The 23,083-nt window shown below is 43.8% G+C and overlaps 1 protein-coding gene across 3 annotated transcripts in view; it reads left to right on the top strand.

Annotated features, from left to right (window-relative positions):
* The window catches only part of LOC135196218 (N6-adenosine-methyltransferase subunit METTL3-like), a 319,120-nt gene that overhangs the window by 26,278 nt on the left and 269,759 nt on the right, over positions 1-23,083 (top strand). For 2 of the 3 annotated variants that reach the window (XR_010310348.1, XM_064222858.1), the window contains exon 2: positions 16,822-17,008. Coding sequence is in view for 2 of the 3 variants with exons in the window: in XM_064222858.1 (XP_064078928.1) it covers positions 16,822-17,008 (187 nt within the window). In the remaining variant the exon portion in view is untranslated. The remainder of the gene's footprint in view (positions 1-16,821; positions 17,009-23,083) is intronic. The other variant, XM_064222859.1, reaches the window with a different exon arrangement.

The following is a 23,083-nucleotide window of genomic DNA, read 5'->3' as shown; positions in this document are numbered from 1 at the left end:
TCATTACTATTGCATTACTATGACAACTAGAATTCATGGAAACGGTTTATAATAATGAATCGGCGTATGTGTGAAGCCTCCACTAATGTGGCAACGATGATTTTGCCATTCTTAGCATGCAAACATTAAAGGTTACATTTATTTCTGGCATACAGTTATTAAAGAAATTCAAAATACTAATATAGACTTAAATCAATGAAAAGTGCTAGCAGTACCAAAAAAGCAAAATAAAATATACTATATACAATCCACTTATTCGTAGTCATTCCTCTATGGTTTTCGGCAGCCAGATGTACGAAAGGTTAGAAACATTGGATTGTATCTACTTTAGAAATATCTGTAATTTTTCGGGGTAATTTGGTTGCAAAAAAGGGATAATATACATGAATTAAATTAAAATTTGTAAATAAAGTAAAATTGAACTAAATAACGAGTAAAGTAAACAATTTAGGGAATAAAACTTTGCAGTTTCATTGTCTGCTGTTCGTAACTGTGTTTGTGGCGCGTGCGCTTAGGAACCAGGAACAGCAACTTGTTTAAAGTGCAGTGTTGAGTGAATTGAGACCAAAATGTGTATAATAACAATCAAATAAGCACTGTGGAGTTTCAGTTGTGATGGCAGTAAGGATAAAAACCGCCGATTACAAGGTAAAAATGAATTCAGTTCAAACCATGACCCCGGGAATAAAAAGTTTCATACTTTCAGTAATATAGGCAACAAAATGTTGTTTTATTGTGCTGATTACAACTGCAATCTTGAGTAAGATCAATAAACGTTACATATACGTATACGCTAACATTGTTCAAATGAGTGCTGGGAAAGATGGCTGTCGTCACTGATCAGAACCTGTACATCCACACGGTAGCCGCCATATTGGATTTCAAAACTGCCTTGAAAATATATTTTACGAAGAGCGTCACATGCTTATTTTTAGTTCGTATGGGCTTTCATATATCACATTATGTTGACGAAACTTCAGTCTTTTGAATGGTATGCTTGGAGTTGTAATTGTATTCTTGTTTCACCATTTAAATATCGAGTGAATAAGACCTGTCCACCGGGATAAGGGTTGGTAGTCGCTGGTGTTTCCCCCTATGGGTCCGAATCAGCCTAGCAAATGGTCCGAATCAGCCAAGGTCTGAATAAGCCTGCATCCCTACTAGGTAGGTATACTAGGTAGCTAGGTAGGTAAACTAACATCTCCCGTGCATCTGATGTCTATGCCAGTCCCTTGCGACACCCCTGATTGTCTGTTGATAAACCAATCACAGGGCTGCAAACTCTCAAGTCTCAGTCACTTTCGAGAGCTCACAGGCAGGATGTACTAGCTATGTTCCACCTCTCCTGAGGGATACTTTAAAAAGACATACCTATCCTTCAGGAGAGGTGGAACATACATTATCCTGCCTATGTGAACTCTTGAGAGAGACTGAGAGTTTCCAGCCCTGTCATTGGCTTATCAACAGCCAATCAGGACCGTCGTAAGGGACTGGCCTAGATATCAGATGCACAGGTGATGTGAATCTACTAGTATCTAGCTACCTAAGTAGATAGGTAGGGTAAACAACCGCAGACGATCCATCGTCATCGCGTGGCTCAGCCCTATTCACTCTATATTTAATTGAAACAAGAATAGAATTATATCTTTAAGCATACCGTTCAAAAGATTGAATTTCATACATTCAACTTACCTGTCAGATATATACATAGCTATCGACTCCGTCGTCCCCGACAGAAATTCAAATTTCGCGGCACTCGCTACAGGTAGGTCAGGTGATCTACCGCCCTGCTCTGGGTGGCAGGACTAGGAACCATTCCCGTTTTCTAATCAGATTCTCTCTGTCGCCGGTGGTATCAACATTGTTGTTACTTCCTCCTGACTAGAATTCTTTTTTCACAACGCTTTTGATCATCTCTCGCTGATATTTGGTGACGTACTTGGATCGTTGTTTGGCATTCGCTATCGTGGACTGTTTTTTGGACTTGGTTTTGGAATTCGTGAATATGTCTGACTCTAGTGTTAGTTTCAGAGTGTGTGTGAATGAGGGCTGTAAGGTGAGGATTCCGAAAGCTTCGGTAGATCCTCACACTACATGCAGTGGTTGTAGAATGGTTGAATGCTCGATTGAGAATACGTGTAACGAGTGTGAGAAACTGAGTGCGCAAGAGTGGAAGAATCTAACTTCTTACTTGAAGAAGTTAGAGAAAGATAGAGAGAGGAAGGCGGCTTACAAAAAACCCGCGAATGTCTACATCTCGTGATTTACTGTCTATTTCTGTAGCTTCTTCCTCTGATAATCATGGGCCCATTATTCTGTTTTCAGCCCGTTTCACAAATTTGCTAATCCCTCTAGTTGCTGCTTCCGGAAATAGTGCGGAACCTTCAGAGCTTCCCTTCAGAAAATGCAGGAAAAAATGGCAGCATTTGGAAGGTCAAAGGAAAGTGAATGTGGTTTCGCTAGTGATATTAGTGTCCCCAGTGTAGTGGAGGGGGCGTCTGGTCGTCTCTGCGACGCTCCCAGGCCTAGACTCTTCCAACTCCCTGGCCCGGAGGAGAAGGAAAGTCGAAAGCCGTACGGGGGTCGTGGAGAATCCCCAACGATCAGGCGTCCCTTCGGCAGAATCTATCATAATCCCAACTGAAACCTGCCAAGGACCGCTATAGGAAAAGCGGTCCTTCGGAGTGGGCTTTTCTCTTCTTCTAGTTCGCCCTCTCCGAAGAAGAGGATGGAATGGAGTCGAAACTTCCCGTTTCCCGCCCTGAAGAGGAGTATGAAAGAACATGAGCTCAATTCATAGTCCCGCCCCGAGCGCTTCTCTGAAGCAAGGAGTCGCCTTCGGTAATAAAGAAGGCTAGAAAACAATCAGACTCTGGGTCTGGAGGAGATCCTAGAGCGCCTTCCAGATCTCCCTCTCCTGATTCGAAAGATTCCTCAACCAGGAAAATTTTAATGAATATGCAGGAACAATAGCCTCGTTGTAGGAGTTCTTATAAGGAGCCTACTCGTAAGAAGGATGATAGGCTTCCTATTAAAAGATCTAAATACCGATCCCCTGTCACGCGCAACGAGCCTTCCAGGGGAGGTGTCGCACAGGCGACCATCTCCGGCGGGAACGGTGCGTTAGACAGGAGAGAAGTAAGAAAGGAAGTTACTCCTGTCAAGAGTTTGGCTCCAGCCAGGAGCAGGCTCCGAGTAGGCGCAAAGAGCCAGAGTATTCAGTACAACGTTCAAGATCTTCAACCAAGCGCCAAGAGTTAACTGAAGAAGAAGATCCTGTTAGGAGTAGAGCGCTTGTTAAACGAAAAGCGCCTACCATGATCAATACTCCTACTAAACACCATACGCATTCTAAGGATCAGGAGTATTTGGAGCGACATACTCCTGCCAGGCGCCAGGAGTCTTCGGACCTCGATACTCCCTCCCAGGGGCGCCAGGAGTATTCCGAACTTTTATACTCCTCCCTAGGAGCGCCATGGAGTATTGCTGAACTTAAGACTCCTCCCCGAGGCGCCAGGAGTATTCCGAACCTTATACCCCTCCCCAGCCGCCGAGGAGTATTCTGAACTTAATACTCCTCCCAGGCGCCAGGAGTATTCGGAACAAGATGCGCCTACCAGAAGCCAGGAGTATTCGAAGCGCGTTGCGCCTGCCAAGCACCAGGAGTATTCCAAACACGTTACTCCTTCCAGGCGAGATACTCCTGCTGTACACCAGGCGCATTCCCTGCATGAAGAGCCTGGCATCCGACAGGAGTCATCCAAGCGTCAATCTTTTAGCAAAGAGAGAGTAACTCTTAGCCCCTCTTCAATTAGGAGTGCTTCTTCAGAAAGGAAGAGAGTAAGGGAAGAAACAGAAGAAAGAAAGGAGCCTTCTCCTTCCGAGCCTATGAACCCAGAAGATGCCTCGGAGGATGAAATGAAGGAAGGATTTTCTAATTACAAAGTTCTTTCGTCCCTTCTCTTGGAGATATGGAGACTCTTTAACGCCAGCCTCCTCCTTCTCCACGCTCTCTGTTTTCGAGCACGAAAACGCACAAGTCTTCTCTTTCCTAAAAATGAAGCCTGCTATATCTATGAAGGAGGGCGCTACAATCTCTTGACTCCTGGTTCAAGAAGAAGAAGGAGTTTAGGAAGGACAGTCTTTTGTATGCCTCCCGCTAAACTTACAGGGAGGAGAAGGCATTTGGTACCGAAACGGGAGAAAATATGGGATTGTCTCTGTCCGTTTCAGCTGAGTCAGACTTCTCGAGTTTAGTAGACTCATCGAGAAGAGCACGCCTTGAATTCAGCAAAAGTAACATGGGGTCTTTCGGAAACGGACCACCTCCTCAAAGGGCTTTTTCACACTTTAGAACGTTTTTAACTTCTTAGATTGGTCCCTTGGGGTTCTTGCCAAGAAAGTCTCATGAAAAGGAACAACTGGACCAGAAACCCTAAATAGCATCCTCACATGCATTGATAAGGCTGTTTCAGGATGGATCGGCTGAAGTATGCTCCCTCTTTGGTGCAGGAGTTTTAAAGAAGAGGGCGGTTCACAGTGCTTTTCCTCACGAAGGCCGTCTCTCCTTCGCAAAGATCCGCCTTATTGTTTGCGCCTCTCTCAGAACATCTTTTTTCCCTCGCGGTTTGGTGAAGGATATTGCCCATTCACTTACTGAAAAGGCCACCCAGGATCTCCTTAGACAATCCTCAAGGAAAAATAGGCCTGTGGCCAGTGAGGAAAAAGAAAAAAAGTGGCTCGCCAGCTCAGGGGCAGCAGCCTTTCGAGGAGGCCTCCAGCTAGATCTATCGCCAGAAGGAAGTCAACCGAGAAAAGGGGCAGGTCTTCCTTCCGTCCCTTTAAGAAGGGAAAGTGAGAAATCTGTCCTCCAGACACCTGTAGGAGCCAGGTTACATTTCTTTGCGAAAGCCTGGGAAGACATAGGATCGAATCCTTGGACGATGTCAATCATCAAGAAGGGTTATTACATCCCATTAAAGGACATTCCTCCTTGACAACATCACCGATGGGAAATTGTTTTCCGCCAGATACAAGGACCCCCTGTTCTTGAATGGATACTCCTTTCGTCAGATGGTGGAACAGATGTGGGACAAAAGAGCAATAGAGCTGGTGCTTGGATTGCAGCTTCCCCGGGGTTTTACAATCGCCTGTTTCTTGTAGCAAAAGCCTCGGGGGATGAGACCGGTACTGGATGTAAGTGCGCTGAACAAATTCGTAAAACAACAGAAGTTCAGCATGGAAACGTCTGCTTCAGTCTTGCAGCACTGCGTCAAGGAGATTGGATGGCGTCCCAAGACCTTCAGGACGCATATTTTCCACATCCCGATCCACCATTCGTCGAGGAAGTACCTTCGATTTATGTTCGAGGGAAGAATCTATCAATTCAGGGCCTGTGTTTCGGCCTTTCCACGGCTCCTCAAGTCTTCACGGACGTGATGAAAATGTATCAAGACATTTACATTTGAAAGGGATAAACGTCTCCCTGTACCTGGACGACTGGCTCATCAGAGCCAGGTCTCAAAAGCAGTGTTTGGAGGACCTGTCAACAACACTGGAATTGACAAAATCATTGGGATTGATCGTGAACCTCGAGAAGTCTCAGATGATCCCCAGCCAGAACGTGGTTTATCTGGGGATTCAGATGGATTCTCGGGGTTTTCGAGTTTTTCCCTCTCAAGAGAGAATAAGGAAAGGCTGTGCCACAGTATCGAACTTCTTAGGGAAAGAGCGCACTTCAGCGAGGGAATGGCTGAGCCTTCTGGGGACCCTTTCTCGCTCGAACAGTTCTTTCCCCTAGGAAGACTACATCTTCGTCCGCTTCAGTTCTTCCTGAGAAGAAGTTGGAGTTGGAAGACAGGACAGCTCTCGGACACGTTTCCAATCTCGGAGGAAATAAAAAATCATTTAAAGTGGTGGTTGATTCCCTTAAAAGAAAACAAAGGAGTATCCCTGCAAGTACGGAACCCAAGCCTGACATTGTTCTCAGACGCGTCGGAGTCGGGCTGGGGTGCAACATTGGGATCCAAAGAAGTGTCAGGCACCTGGTCGGCAGAACAGGTGGTCATGGCACATAAATTGCAAGGAGCTTTTAGCATTCACCTTGCGCTAAAGAGCTTCGAACACATAGTCAGAGGCAAGGTCGTACAGATAAACTCAGACATACGACCGCTCTGGCTTATGTCAAGAAAACAAGGAGGGACTCACTCTTTCGCTCTGTACGGCTGGCAAGAGATCTGTTTGATTTGGACGAACCAAAGGAAGGTATTCTTCTAACGAGGTTTGTCCAGGGGAGAGGAATGTGAGAGCGGACAGACTTGAGCAGGAGGTTCCAGGTCCTTCCCACAGATGGACACTCCACTCAGAAGTCTGTCAGAGCCTTTGGTACCTTTGGGGGCAGCCTCAAATAGATCTTTTCGCCACATTCCTCTCCAAAAGGATAGACACACTTTTGTGCCCTAGTGGAAGATCCCAGGGCTTAATAGCCAACAGACGCCTTTCTCCTGGACTGGTCAGGGCTAGATGTTTACGTCTTTTTCCCCCGTTCAAGATACTGGGGGAAGTAGTCAGAAAATTCGTGGCATCCGAAGGAACCAAAATGACTCTGATTGCTCCGTATTGGCCATCTCAGATTTGGTTCACAGAGGTGATGGAGTGGACAGTGGACTTCCCCAGATCTCTTCCAAACAGAATAGATCTGCTCAAACAACCCCACTTCGAGAGGTACCATCAAAACCTTCCCGCTCTTGCTCTGACTGCCTTTCGACTATCGAAAGACTTGTCAGAGCGAGGGGGTTTCTCGCCACCAGGCAGCAAGCGCAATTGCTAGAGCCCGCAGATCATCTACTAGGCGAGTGTACCAATCGAAGTGGGAAGTTTTCAGAAGCTGGTGCAGGTCGAAGAAGCTGTCCTCTTCCAGTACCTCTGTGACCGAAATTGCGGATTTCCTTCTGTTTTCTTAGAGAAAAGTCGTCATCTCTCTGTACGCTATTAAGGGGTACAGGAGTATGCTTTCAGCAGTCTTTAGAAACAAGGGATTAGATCTAACGAATGATAAGGATTTGCACGACCTCATTCGTTCCTTCGAACATCAAAGTCACTTGAACCTAAGGTTCCAAGCTGGAACTTAGATGTGGTTCTTAAATTTCTATCCTCCGAAGAATTCGAACCACCACACACTGCTTCATTTCGTAATATCACTAGAAAGTGTTTGTTTTCTGATGTCTCTTGCAACGGCAAAAAGAGTCAGTGAGTTGCGCACGCCCTTGAATCACGAGTCCGGCTTCAAAGGAGACTCTGCAATTTGTTCATTCCAGTCTCTCTTTCTTGCCAAAAATGAAAACCCTTTCGTCCCTGCCCAGGAGCTTCGAGGTAAAAGGACTTTCTAGTTTGGTGGGCAGAGAGGCAGAAAGATCCCTTTGCCCAGTTAGAGCTCTTAAATTCTATCTGGACAGGAAGAAGCAGTTGGGGGGTTCGCAAAAAGGTCTTTGGTGCTCAGTAAAAGACCCCAAGAGAGCAATGTCCAAGAACGCCTTAGCCTTCTTTGTTAGAAGTGTTATTACGGAAGCTCATAAGAATTGTCCAGATGATTCTTTTAATCTTTTAAGAGTGAGAGCCCACGAAGTTAGGGCAATCACAACCTCTGTGGCGTTCCAAAGAAATATGTCACTTAAAAACATTTTGGATGCAACTTATTGGAGATGCAACTCTGTGTTTGCATCTCATTATTTAAAAGATGTGCGAGTTACGTATGAGAAATGTTTTTCTCTAGGTCCGTTTGTGTCAGCACAGACGGTTCTGGGTAAGGGAGCTAGCACCGATCCTTAATAATGTATGTAACCCTCTTGTTGGATGTGTTTCTTGAGTTTCCTGTGCATGGAAGTGTCAGGTGTCGCACAGGCGACCTTCACTTCTCTTCACTAGGAGATCGAGTGACAAGCTGACTTGTTTTAGAGGGGTACAAATTTTTTTTTTTTTGTATTATTGTATGTGTGTGGTTATTGAGTTTGTGGTTGTTTTGCTAAGAGTTTGGGGATAGCTCTTGGCAATCTTTAGAACTAAAACAACACGGTGTTAGGTTCGGGTGATCGTAACCTCGGAACGTCGTAAGCCGGAACCGTCGTAACCCGGGGACCGCCTGTACTTATGGTGTTGTCACAACAACACCATTTAAGCTTTTATATTTACCGAAATTCGTTTCGCATAAATATAATTGCTCGAGCATATCTTTTTATGCTCGGTGGTTCTAGCTGAACGCATTCCTTCATGGAAAGGATTACTTGGCAACTCAGGATGACGAGTCAGCGACAGCTACTGCGTATTGAATTGCCCGAGGCATTTCAGTACCAGCTGCCGCTTCGAGATGCACGGTTGGTTATGTCTTTCCTCACTGCTTTGATTGAATACCAAACCGTCATCTCTGCCCAACAATGCATGGACTTGAGTCTCTGATTAACGGGGATTTCTCCACATACAATGAATGACCATCTACTGCTGTGACACTAGTATTCTTCGTCTTCGGTATTGCGAGAATTTAAAACAGAGATGTCTATTCGACTCTCATCTTTCTGTTTACCGCACGGTAACAGAATTCTGTAATAGTCTCTTGCTGCATCGTATAGCGATAATGCGAATGATTTTGCGGAATCTGAGTTTGTCCTCAAAATATCTCGTATTCGGAGGTGTGCAATTGTTCATTGTCCACCCCGGATTAGCAGATGTATTGAAAGACATCGCCTACTCCCACACCTGCCAGCTCTACTTCCAAACGTTCAGCCCATGAGAAGCAGTTCTTCAGGCGGCTCTCCCCTGTGTTTCATTACTGAAGAACGCCCCGCTTTCATTGCACACCGGACAGCAATGAAATGGCGGTTAGCGTTTTCAGTCATTTGTAAGCACAGGTTCAGAATCTTGAGATTCCTTCTCTCGATTCAGCTGGAAGACGTAGGTTGCATTCATTGCCTACCTTCGTCTTCAACGTCACATAGTGTTGTTTCTCCTTAAGCTGAGATTCAACGACTATGAGATTATCTTGCCATTAGGGACCTCGGTCTTTTGAAGGCAATTGACTTTCGCCTTTTGAGCTTATGCATTAAGAGAATCATCACCGCGCCGTCCGCATCGTGGACTAACAAATATATTATTTGTTTGGTCTCTCAGCATAACTCTTTAAAGGGCGAAGTCACGTGACTTACCCGGATGCTTGGACAACTTGCCTCTACTGATTCCGAACCAGTCAGTTTGGCAGCTGTCAGAGCGCCCGAGTCAGTTACGAACTATGCTGTGGACTTAGTTCGGTTGTTCCAGAGCAATCATTACTTCGTCTTAATAGCTTGTCAGTATGAGTACTGTACATAACCAAAGTCGAGAAGAGGGATAGGTCATACGACTATTCCCTTCTTTTCGTCTTAGGTAACTGCATGACTTTTCTTGCGAAGTCAAGCACAAGGGATGGGGATTTGTGACGCTCGATTTCGTACCGATCTTCGTAGCGAAGACTCAGAACCCTTCGGTAACTGACGATTGGTTCGAGTCCTTCACAATACCCTCCCTAATGGACTTCACCGCCTCCGATACGAAGGCTATGCTGCTTTGTCCTGTGAAGGCGCGACGGAGGGCTGTCTGAAGAAACTCGACACCCGGAGGATGAGTGTGGACGCCTCTTCATCATTCTCTCGCGTTCCGCAAGAACTTCTCCGTGGCACAGGTAGTGAAGGCAGGGGCCTGGTCCAACCGGACCGCATGCACCTCCTTCTACCTTCGGGATATTGCCCACAGGTCCTTGGATCTCTTTCCTTGGGAACCGTGGTGGTTGCTCAACACGTTGTGTAGTTAACCCAGACCCAAGCAGGCTGAACAGCATCGAGTCCTGGTGTGACCGTAAGAATGGATGAGTGAATGAGAGTGTGACTGGCTCCTCTTCCCATCTTTTCCTCCCCTCTACCTCTGGGTAGAGGGACACGGTCGTCACCCTGCTGGGTAAGGACGAGATGCAGGTGAGCTACTCAATAGAGCACCATCCTATCCCTTTCAGTAGGGATAGGAGTAATATCCACCACTTCCTCAACAAGGGGGGAGGGAAGTGGATGCCAACTTGAGACAAACCCATCATTTTATGATTGTCTCTTGCAAACAGGAACAAGTTTCTTGCTTGCTGGTAAGAAGAGATACGCTTGCTTCTCTCTTAGTACTTGGCCCAGAGGTCTGACCATTGATCCTGCGGTGCACACCCCGATCAATCGGACAGAGGTTTGGATCCCTCCCTTGCTCTTACGACCAGGGAGGCACTCCAGGGTTGGACGAACACCAGTCTGTTCACCAAAAAGACTCAGATTCCTCCCACCAATAAGTGAGTCTTCCTATTGTTAAAGGACCAAGGGTTTGTATTACGTATCGGAACAAATGACAATTTGTCGAAAATTGCATTTTTCCTAACTATACAAACCTGAGGTCCTTTACATATAGTCCCACCTCATGCCACCCCTCACTCTGCAACTTTTTGCATGGGCCTAAAGCAAAAATGATTCTTCACCTCTCGGGCGCGCGGGCGCGCGCACGATTGGACAAGCAGTTAACTACCGTTCTCCCCTTGTTCGAAGCTTACGACCGTCCCAGCTGCCGCTAGTTACCTTCCTATTGTTAAAGGACCTCAGGTTTGTATAGTTAGGAAAAATGCAATTTTCGACAAATTGTCATTTTATGTACATAGTTTTCAATGCACCCAAAGCATTAAAAGTAAGGTTTGTTCATGAAACTTACCTGTCAGATATATATATAGCTGTATTTTCTGAAGTCCGACAGAATTTAAAAAACTTCCGACACACGCAGTGGTCGGCCAGGTGGTTAGTACCCATTCCCGCCGCTGGGAGGCGGGTATCAGGAACCATTCCCATTTTCTATTCATAATTTTTCTGTCGCCGGTGCTGAAAACACCTGTTTTCAGTACCTCCGTCTTAGGATTTTGGAAACTTCATTGCCGCTAAGTATCCTAATTGTCTTTTGATTTATTTACTTGGATTTGTGGCTAGGCATACGCTATCTTAAATTGATTTGAATTTGATTCATTTTTGCATAAGATATCTGAATCTAGTTAGGCTAGTTTCAGAGGGGGTTGTCTGCAAAGATAGGGTGTGGCTACCGAAAGCTTCGGTAGATCCGCACTTAGTATGCACGAGGGGTTTGGGTCTTGCTTCTTTGTTGAGATTTGTCATGTAAGGAGTGTGAGACTTTGTCTATTCCGTAAGGAAGACGTATGATTCGTATGTACGCAATTAATCAGTAAACATGTCTAATTCCGTAAGGAAAAAGTATGATTCGTATGTACGCAATTAATCAGTAAACAAAAGTCAGGGTAGTGAACCTGCTAACCTTTCTGTAGACTATTTTGCCTAACCCTATAGTATGGCCTACGGGTTATGAATATGTCTGCGAGAGGTGATCGCTCTCCTTCATTGTTGTGAAGAGTGCTACTTCTGTTATTGTTACTCCTAACCCTGTAATGTTGCCTTCGGGCCCTAAAACAGTGTCTGTAGAGGTTATTGCCCTTTTCTCTTATACTCTTTCGATTCGTAACTTAGAACCGAAAGTGCTTGCTTTAGAGAGCAAAATAGTGAAGTGGCTAAGTGCGGGGGGGGTGACAGTGCCCCTTGTGTAGTGGAGGGTTGCGTCAGATCGGCCTTATAACGCCTCTAGGTCTAGACCTCTGTCGGACTCCCAGGACCACAGGGAGAGGGCATGTCGAAAGCCGAAGGAGGGTTACGAGGAACCCCCCACCGATCTGGCGTGCCTTCGGCAGTTTCTGATGAAAATCCCCAGACTGCCAAAGTTCGTGCACGTGCACGAATCCTGAAGGATTGCTTCTCGTCCTCCGAGGCGTCCTCCCCGCGCAAGGGTTGGAGCTCTCGGAAGGACTCGCGCCCTCTAAGAAGCTTTAGAGAAGAGGACGCTTCACGTCCTCTCTCTCTCGTCAGGAGGGAACGTCAGATCCGTCCCATAACGCCTCTAGGCCTAGACCTCTGTCGGACTCCCAGGACCAGGGGAGAGGGCATGTCGAAAGCCGAAGGAGGGTTACGGGGAACCCACATCGATCTGGCGTCCCTTCGGTAGGACCTGTTGACGTTCCCAGGCTGCGGAAGATCGTGCACGTGCACGAATCTCGAAGGACTCGCGCCCTGCTAATAGAAGCTTTAGAGAAGAGGACGCTTCACGTCCCCTCACTCTCTCGTTATGCGTTTCAGTGAGAAGTAAGAAGGCGAATGTCGCCTGATCACGTGTACGTCTTTCCACCGAGAAATATGAAAAAAGAAGGCAGTTTCTCTCGCTTGTTTTTGACGCCTGTCAGGAGCGTGACGCTTTTCTGCACGCTTCTTTTTGACGCTCGGCTTGAACGGGACGCTCGGATGGGACGCCAGGCGCGCGCCAGTGGAACGCCGAGCGGTCCTCGCCAGTGGACGCCAAGCGCGCGCCAGGACGCCGAGCGTCCTCGCAAATGGACGCCGAGCGCGTGCCAGCGCACACCAGTTTTGGTATCCTGGCTGAACGTTTCTGTTGAACTCTTCAACTTCAAGCTCTTGTTTAAGATTTGAGCCTCAAGAATGTGAAGTAAGCAGTGCTTCGGAGGAAGCTTAAAGTGAACAGACAACTTCGTCTTCGAAACCCAGCAAGACCTCGGGTTTCGTGAATTCAAGAGGTCTCTGTCAATATTATATTGCTTTTCGCAAAGGTGGATGGAGTTAAGGAAAGCTCAAGGGAAGATCTCGTTTTCTCTACCGCAGTCAAGACTTTGCGATAAGGCAGTTACGGGTTATGTAAAGGCTCGACGTCTCGGCGACGTTCAGTAGGATTCTTGCAAAGGCATTCATCAAAAGGACGCTCTTCAGGAAAGCGCAAGACAGGACTTCCTTTGCCACCTTTGCCATACTGCAATAAAATTTTAAGCTTTAGCAGGCATTAGTTGTGATACGGGAGAGGAAGCTGGTTGGAGAGTTTCTTCCTCCTCCCAGGATAATTTTGCAAGCTTTTTAGCCCATCTGAAAGGGGTTTTCAGATGATAGATTTTGTTAGTTTCTAGTCGGGACTACGCTGCCGAATTGAACATCGTCGTTCTACCTGCCGTAAGCCCTGTCTCTTAACAGGATTCTTGCCCCTTTCTCGTTTGAGACGGGAATGGGAAAAAGGAAACTGAAATATTATTCAAGATCTAGGAATTATTCTGAACATCTCTCAGTGCGTCATGATAGAAAGAAGGTGCCGGACATCTGGATAGTGTTTTCAGATGTCCTGGATCTTAATCTGAAAGAAGTAAATGCAATTCGTCGTCCCTCCAGTCCTCGAAACGAGTTTTTGGAACCAGTGGTCCACATCAACTCTGATATTCCACAGCTCTCTCATATCTTAAGAAGTATCTTCTCTCGGTCCCTGCTCGAGTTTACGAGAAAGAGCCTATTATAACAACAGGCGTAGAATGTAACGATCCTCTAGAGGTTCGTTACAGGATTGCAAAAGTCCGTACGAATCGTCTCGATCGACGGCAGCAACTTTTGACTTCCGAGTGGAATCTTTCTTTTGAAGTAAGTTGAGAGTTTTGTGGAGACTTTAGGGACGCCCTTTCATTCTTCTCTTCGATATGTTGAGGACGAAGAGGCTTCTTCTTCTCTGCTCCTTTTTTCTCGATCCGGGTGGGATCGGTACCATTAAACGCCATCCTATGATATAAACGGGGATGGATGTTTAGTCCCTCTTTTCTTTTCCCCCTTTTTCAATCGCTTAGGAAATGTAATGAGGATTTTATGACGTCACAGGGAGCGACAATGACGCTGATCGCCCCATGTTGGCCTTCAGGATCCTGGATTCACAGAAGTCACATCCTTCCTAGTTCACTTTCCAAGGACCTTTTCCGAGAGAGTCGGTCTACTCTACTCGAAAGGTACTATAACCTCTCCGCTCTGAGTCTGACAACGTTCAGACTATCGAGATGTTGACAGGAATAAGTTTACCGTCTTCCATTTCTGTCTGAATGGGATAAGCTGGCAGTCACAACTATTAAAGAATACGCAAATATGTTGTTGACGGCTTTTGGGCTCAGAGATTTGCGTCTGTCAAACAACAAAGCCCTTCACGATCTTTGAGTTCTGTGGAATCTCGAAACTCGCTCACCATCTACTTTTTGTCTCACCTGTTTTCTCGGAGTCGGACACTCGTGCGAGATCAGGCGACATATAGTAGCCCTGAGTTTCTTGTTGACGAAGTCGGTTGCGTTTATACACCCCCGATGATCGTGTAACATGAGACCAGGTTGGACTGTCAGGCATTCTTCCTTCGGGACTGAATCGCCTTTTTGCTCCTTGCTCCTTTCTCCGGGCACCAGAAGCTCGAGTCAGGAGTTGATTCGCTGACGACGTTGGGTTGCGTTGATACACCCCCCAAGGTTTGCTTAGATTGAATCGCCCAGGCAGTCCAGACACTCATCCTTCAGCGAAGAATAGTGTCTTATGGTCTTCAGGGTACAGCCTTGCTGTCCTTGATTCGTCTGACTGGTCAACTGGTCGGTCACCTGACTTTAGTACAGACGGACTGACTGTGCATGTCCAGATCGAAGCTTTCAATATGGAACTTAGACGTAGTCTGAAGTTCTTGATGTCAAAGCATTCGAACCTCTCCTACCTGTTAACTTCTTGCATGTGATCAGGAAGGCCTTCTTCTTAACCACCCTAGATACGACAAAGAGGGTTTAGTGAGGAATTTTCAATCCATCGTCACAAGTTTTTGGCTTTAGAAAACACAAGGCGGTGTGCTCTCTAAGCCTTTCGTTGTGCCTAAGAATGGAAAACCCGTTTTGTCCTTGGGCCAGGAGCTTGGAAGCAAGGATGGCACAAGTTAGTGGGCAGGAGCCAGAGAGAGTCCTGTGCCCCTGTCAGGTCTCTCAGTTTTATCTACATAAAACTCAAGAAGTCGAAGTCATTCGGGCAATCTGCAGTGTTCCGAAAAAGACCAGACTTGCCCATATCGAAGACACCCTGGCTTTAGTGTTAAGGAGTTCTTTCAAAAATGCTCCTTTATTGTGTTTGCACAAAGATTTGAAATCTTGTTTTATCTGAATGCTCACGAGGTGAGGGCGCGGCCTCGGAAGCATTTCAACAGAGCATGGCACTCAGCAACATCCTGAGTACCATGTTTTTAGCGAAGCAACTCTGTGTTCACTTCACACTCCCTGCGAGATGTGAAGATGGCAATATGAGATCTGCTGCTCGCTAGGGCCATACTGTCTGCAGACACAATCTTGGGGGCAAGAAGTACCACTCATCCTATCCTGTAGAAAATGGTTAGGAAGAGCTCTTAATTTAGTTGTTGAGTCGCCGACAACGGCGACTTCTTAACTCTTAAGCCTTAGTTAACACACTTTAACTTTGGCTTGGTTGGTCAGGTGGTGATATATATATTTATAGATATATATTTATTTTACTTCTTAGCCCTCATGGTATGGTCAATATGGTCTAGTCACATTGTGGTCACGCCCCCGTTGACAGTCATCTGGAGTGCACCAGCTTTATAGGTCTACCTCGCTGGCAACTCTAGTAAAGCAGAAGCAGACTTGGGTGACAGTAATCACGAAGTCGGCTATGCTAACAGGTGGAACCAAGATGTAAATCATCTGCATGCATTTGTTTCCCAAAATCCTTCTATTCTGTCCCTTCCCACCTCCAACGGTGGGATTCAGCTATATATATATCTGACAGGTAAGTTTCATGAACAAAATGATATTGTTATGATACAATAAAGTTTGTTCATACTTACCTGGCAGATATATATAATCAAGTACCCACCCACCTCCCCTCAGGGGACAGTGGAAATAAAAATTATGAATAGAAAATGGGAATGGTTCCTGATACCCGCCTCCCAGCGGCGGGAATGGGTACTAACCACCTGGCCGACCACTGCGTGTGTCGGAAGTTTTTTAAATTCTGTCGGACTTCAGAAAATACAGCTATATATATATCTGCCAGGTAAGTATGAACAAACTTTATTGTATCATAACAATATCATTTTTCTTAGGATTTTTGACGATGTTCCAGCTTACGACGATTTTCGGCGTACGACGCGTCTCAAGAACGGAACCCCCATCGTAACCCGGGGACCGCCTGTATATGTAGTTTGAGTTAGGTATTGAATGGTCCAAATTGTTGTATTTCATTGTTTATTGGTCAATTTAGCTTTATTATAAAATTTACTGGGGTGTTTTTGTAGGGCTTGGAACGGATTAGGCAGTTTACATGTAAAAGGCGGTTCAAGATATGAAAAACTCAGGTTACGAAGGCCACCTCGGAATGGATTAATTTCATATCCTTAGGTACCACTGTACAGGTATACTGGAATTATGGAAACAAAGAGTACAGTGGACCCCCCGTATTCGCGTTCTCCAGATTCGGGGACTCACACATTCGCGGATTTCTCTCGGGAACGTTTCCCTGCATTATTCGCGGAAAATTCGCGCATTCGCGGTATTTTTCTATGGTAAATATCCAGAAATTCCTGGTTTTTTTTTGATGAATTTCATCATAAAATGCACTTTTTGTGATAAAACTATTAAAAAAACCATGTATGTAAATTTTTAGTGGATTTTTCTTGAGTTTTAACTAACAAAATAGGCTGTTTTTAGCATTTTTATAGGGGTTCCAAACATTCGCGGGTTTTAACTATTCACGGGGGGGGGTCTGGTACGCATCCCCCGCGAATAGGGGGGGACCACTGTATAGGTTTTAAGGGATTTTGGTAATCATAGTAGTAATCAGTATGGTATCCTTAAAGTTTTCTTATCCTTTTCAGTAGTGTCCACAAATCTTGGTGATGACTCCAGCTTAGAATGTGCCTTACTAGAATGTTTGAATGAAGCCTTACCACCTGTACAGTCTGTGCAGCTGTCACAAGAACTTTCTGTCAAACTTAGAAGAAATATTTCGTCAAAGTGTGTTGATAATCTTTTACAAAAGTTTGCATACAAAGAGCTTATAAGGTACAGTGTTCCATGCTTTTTTTATATGTATATTTATATGATATAGTATTTGCATTTATACATTACTAAAGGTAACCTTCATTTTCTTAATTTACAGTTAATTTCAAATCAAACCTGTTACTACTTTTACTTAGCTTTTCATGTATTGACATGAAAATCAGACAATCCAGAGAAGAGGACAAATGTTTTCACAATCCAGAGAAGAGGACAAATGTTTTCAGGTTCAGCTGGTTACACATGAACATGATTTCTTTTGGTTCTAGATGGTTGCATGTGCACATGATTCCTGACACTCACAAGTGGCAGTCTGAATCACTGAATGTTGTCTTCCATCTACTTTTGCAGTTGATGTAAGGATAAACCAGTGTTTCATGGAAAACTGAGCAGGTGACCCAGGGATCAACCACAAGTTAGCTCATGATAGATCCAACTGTTTGCCAAAGGACAGAGTTGAGACAAAAATCCCCAAAGACAAAGGAATTGTGAGAGGCATGTCTGAAGAACAACAGAAGGTAAAGGAGTAACAGGCACATCAACCATAGTGGTGTCAGATTTAGAACTCCTGCTGCTAAAGCAGAAGTGTTGGCTGTGATCTGAGGTGTTGTAGTCAAGGCTGTGGCCAGGTCCTCAAGGAGGGTAATTGGGGAAAAATTTCTCATTAACTAGAGAGAATTCCATAGTTACTCCATCAGCCCAAACTCCCAATGGGATACCTCATGCAGCACTGTCTGTGAATCTTTGGTTGAGGTCATAGCTGATACAGTCATCCACTATCCAGTGTCCCATTGAGAAGCTTCCAGGACAGCCCCCATACAGACCACACATAATCTTTGCTAATGGCAGTGTTTACCAGAGGTTGGTCACAAGCAGGTACAACCTGTCAGCACAATACATGCCAACATTCATGACTGTTCCATATAAATCAGTGTGTACTATCTTGTTTTGACCCAGGAGAGAAGCCCAGTACTATGCTTCCAGCAGTTTGTACTAGAAACCGGTTACGAATAGGTACAGTGGCTTTCACGACCTCTAACTTCAGACCTACTGATGCCTCCAATTATTTGTATGCTGCACAAATGCCTGTGAACAACTGCTTGCCTACCTTGAACCACTCTCAATGTTTGCCTGGACTCGTTTGTACCCTTGGAGCTAACCTGTATCTGCTTGTAATGCTACCTCATCCTGTTCTTGTGACCCACAATTCAGTTGACATCATTGCTTTTATTTACTCCCTCAGTTCACCTTTTTCTTTGGAGGCTCTTGCCAACAGCTATATCATCTTCTCTAATTAGGATTTGAACAGTACTTGACAGTATTCTAGATGTACTTCCAGCTAATGCCCCACAACTCAGTAGCTCAATACCATAGAGACACATCTTGAGAACAAGTGATCCATCTGCGTCATCTTGTTCTTCTCCTTTAGAGGTTCTCATCTTAGTTTCTGGCATAACTCAGATCCTTCCCAAGACAGGAAACCGCCAGTCTGTATTATGTACTTTGGAAACTTCAGATGGGGCTAGTACTTCTAGTAAATGAGCCAGTTAGGATACTGACTTTGAAGAAATTCATATGGTAAGTAGTAAAGAAAGAAGAAATTCATATGGTAAGTAGTAAGGAAGAGAATTCTCTGTCTGTTCCCTCACAATACGTATACAAATCCTCGGTCCTTTACAATAGGATTATGCTTAATGTGAAGCTAGAGCACTGCTGTTAAAACTCTTAAACAAGGTGGTTAAGCAGTAACTACCATCTGGTAGGCGGGGAGACCCACCTGCCTGGATGTAATCATTCCACTTTGCTTTCAGCCGTCTTACGATGAAGATATAGCGCTGAATAATCCTTATGGATTCCAGTGCTTGGCTTCAAGCCTAAATTTCATATTCCATTCCATTCCTTACGATGAAGATGTGTTTTCATGAGCTCTTTCTGATACTGTCGTTAATCTCAATTTTCTTGGTGGGATAATTCTTTTATTGTTCTGATATATTTTGAATATACAGACAGTCCCCGGGTTACGACGGGGGTTCCGTTCTTGAGACGCGTCATAAGCCGAAAATCGTCGTAAGCCGGAACGACGCTTGGAAATATGTCTTAAACTAATAAAAAGTTATAAAAACCTTACTTGTAATCCTTTGGTTACACTACATGTTGTTTCCTGTAGTTTTATGTACAACCTGGAGTTATTTTCATAAAAGAATGCTGATTCTTGAAGGTAAAAACTATTGTAATCCTCTGGTGACACTACATTCTTGAAGTTTTATGTACAACCTGGAGTGATTTTGCCAAATCTTGAGGGCTACAAGAACAGCTGATTACTATTTACGTATCATATAGACTAATTAAAGTAAACGTATCTTTAAATAGGCTTATATATTAGTATCAACAAAACATTTCCTGCCATGAGTCAGAGGCCATTTAATGAAACGAACACTTCTCTGTCCTATCTGTTCAGAAAATAAACGTTATGTCAATCTCCGAGACCATTGTTGCCAAGGCGTCTCTCTCTCTCTCTCTCTCTCTCTCTCTCTCTCTCTCTCTCTCTCTCTCTCTCTCTCTCTCTCTCTCTCTGATCAAATTACACTGGAACCTTGACATACGATTGCCCTAATATACGAATGTGTTGAGATACAACAAAAAATTTGCGAAAATATAAGCTTTGATATACAACGAAATATTTGAGATACGATTTTGCGATGAGTGTTAGTTTGTATAGGCGAACCGATAAAGTGGCGTTCAGTCTGTTTGTTTGTTGGTGCTACATGTTAACACGTCGTTGTTTAGTTCGTTGTATTTGCGCCTATTTTTTGTGTTATTTTGTCTATTTTATTATTAACCAAGGGGTCTCAAAGCTAAAGACAAAGCAGGTGATAAGAAAAAACCCAAGAAAATGATTTCGATGGAAGCAAAACGAGTATGGTCGAAATCCTTCTACAATATCCACGATCATCAAGCAGAAGGAAGCTATAAAAACCTTCCAAAGGCATCACCATTATTTCTAAACTACGAACTGATTAAAAAAAATAAATAAAAATTAGTTAGCAATTTTATTTCATTTTGTGTTTATTACGTAGTTATTAGTGTACATACGTAAATAAAAAGAGAACAAATCGTTCCCTGCCACCCTTCCCTACCTCCTCCCCCTGCTGGCCTCACGTCATCTTCGTTGTGGTAAGTAAAATTCCTCTCTTTTTTTTAATTGATTTATTAACATTTATCACATTGCTACGTTATTTTATCATTGTGTGTTATTACTCGTTTGTGTAAATTGTGTATATTATATGTAATTTAGCTGTGTTTAGGTGTGGTTTTCATAGCGCTAGAATGGATTAATACATATTACATTATTTTTAAAATGGGAAAAAATGCTTTGAGATACAACTGTTTTGATATACGACGATGGTAACGGAACAATTTTTCCGACACGGCATACAAACCTTCGGTCCTTTTACAATAGGAAGGTACTAGCGGCAGCTGGATAGGTCGTAAGCTTTCGAACAAGGGGTTCGGTAGTAGTTAACTGCTTGTCCGACAGGCGCGCGCTGCGCGCGACTGGGAGGTAAACAAATCACTTTTGCTTTCGGCCTCACAGCGAGTGGACGTGTGTGTTCGACGCTCTCTGCCCGCTTCTCGTCGTTTGCTTTCCTGAGTACAGGCGGTCCCCGGGTTACGACGGTCTTCCGGCTTTACGACGTTCCGAGGTTACGACGTCTTTTTCTTAAATATTCAATGGAAAAATCCGTCTGGGTTACGACGCTTGTTCCGAGGTTACGACGCTGACGCTTCCGACACTCCGAGTTAACGACGCTTTTAAAAAAACGCATACTATGATAAAATCCTTTATAGTTTAGCACAGTATATTTAATAAAAATAAGTTTCTGGTTAGATTACAACAAAATTTTGAGATTATGATGATTTTCGACACTTTTTATGTTGTATTTTTCTATGTTTTTTTAGTGACGCCTCATATGCGGAACTAGTTTCCGAGCGAATGAATACATACTAGTTTACATATAACAGTCCAAAAGCGCAAATAATGAAAAAATCATTGCTTGTTTCCAGTAATAATAACAAAACGAAGTTTCTGGTTAGATTACAACGCAAATTCCAAGTATCCAAAGAGAGACATTATCCAGTAATTTTGATCAGAGAGAGAGAGAGAGAGAGAGAGAGAGAGAGAGAGAGAGAGAGAGAGAGGCGTCTTCCGACGCTCCGAGTTAAGGACAGAGAAGTGTTCGATTTCGTTAAACGGCCTCTGACTCATGCCAGTAAATGTTTTGTTGATACTAATAATATAAGCCTATTTAAAGATACGTTTACTTTAATTAGTCTATATGATACGTAAATAGTAATCAACTGTTCTTGTAGCCCTCAATATTTGGCAAAATCGAAGTATCCAAAGAGAGACATTATCCAGTACGTAATTTGATCAGAGAGAGAGAGAGAGAGAGAGAGAGAGAGAGAGAGAGAGAGGAGAGAGAGAGAGAGTAGAGAGAGAGAGAGAGAGACGCTTTGGCAACAATGGTCTCGGGGGTTTTTATAGCTTCCTTCTGCATTGATGATCGTGGATATTGTAGAAGGATTTCGACCATACTCGTTTGCCAAATCGACGATACGAACGCCACGTTCATGCTTTGCTATAATTTCATGTTTTGCTTCCATCGAAATAATTTTCTTGGGTTTTTTTCTCTTATCACCTGCTTTGTCTTAGCTTTGAACCCATGGTTAATAATAAAATAGACAAAATAACACGAAAAAATAGGCGCAAATACAACGAACTAAACAACGACGTGTTAACATGCAGCACCAACCAAACAAACAGAACTGAACGCCATTTATCGGTCGCCTATACAACTAACACTCATCGCAAAATCGTATCTCAAATATTTCGTTGTATAGCAAAGCTTGTATTTTTCGCAAATTTTCTGTTATATCTCAAAACATTCGTATATTAGGGCAATCGTATGTCAAGTTTTCCAATGTAATTTGAAGTCCAGAATTTGACAGAGAGAGAGAGAGAGAGAGAGAGAGAGAGAGAGAGAGAGAGAGAGAGAAAGAGAGAGACCTTACCTTACCTTACAGACCTTACATCTTGTTCGGGTTGCCCCAGGTCCCTCAGTGTGAGGCACCTCTAATGTCTACCAGAGAGTTGCTAGTACATCTTCCGGTATATTTTGCATCTTCCAATCTTGGATGGTCTGGGATGCAGTTTAGATATTTGTCGAGCTTATTCTTAAACACATCTACGCTCACTCCTGATATATTCTCAGATGAGCTGGCAACGCATTGAATAGACGCTGCATTATCGATGCTGGTGCGTAGTGGATTAATGTCCTGTGTGCTTTTCCTTATTTTTCCTGGTATATTTTTGGGCACTATTAATCTACCTCTGCTTGCTCTTTCTGATATTTTTAGTTCCATGATATTTTCTGCTATTCCTTCTATCTGTTTCCATGCCTGAATTATCATGTAGCGTTCTCTTCTCCTTTCCAGATATATAATTTTAAGAATTGTAGTCTTTCCCAGTAGTCTAGGTCCTTAACTTCATTCTATTCTAGCTGTAAAGGACCTTTGTACACTCTCTATTTGTGCAATATCCTTTTGAATAGTGTGGGTACCATATCATATTGCAATATTCAAGTGGACTACGAACATATGTTTTATAAAGCATAATCATGTGTTTCAGCTTTTCTTGTTTTGAAGTGCCCGTAACAACATTCCCATTTTTGCTTTACATTTGCCAACAGAGTTGCTATTTGATCATTGCATAACATTCCTATTCATCATCACACCAAGGTCTTTAACTGCTTCCTTATTTGTGATGGTCTCATTATTAGGTCCCTTATATGCATATAGCTTTTCTTTCTCTGTCTCCATAATTTATTGATTCAAATTTATCAGAGTTAAATACCATCCTATTTACTCTGCCCAATCATATACTTTGTTAATGGTCTCTTGTAGAGCGTTCCTATCTTCATCACAAGTAATTTCTCTACTTATTCTTGTGTCATCTGCGAACTACTCACTACCGAATCCTTAACATTATTGTCTATGTCTTCAATCATAATAACAAACAGT

Source organism: Macrobrachium nipponense, chromosome 17 (assembly GCF_015104395.2).
Source record: "Macrobrachium nipponense isolate FS-2020 chromosome 17, ASM1510439v2, whole genome shotgun sequence".
Classification (NCBI taxonomy): Eukaryota; Metazoa; Arthropoda; class Malacostraca; order Decapoda; family Palaemonidae; genus Macrobrachium; species Macrobrachium nipponense.
Note: the sequence above shows the minus strand (reverse complement) of the source record. Positions and strands in the feature narration are given on the sequence as shown.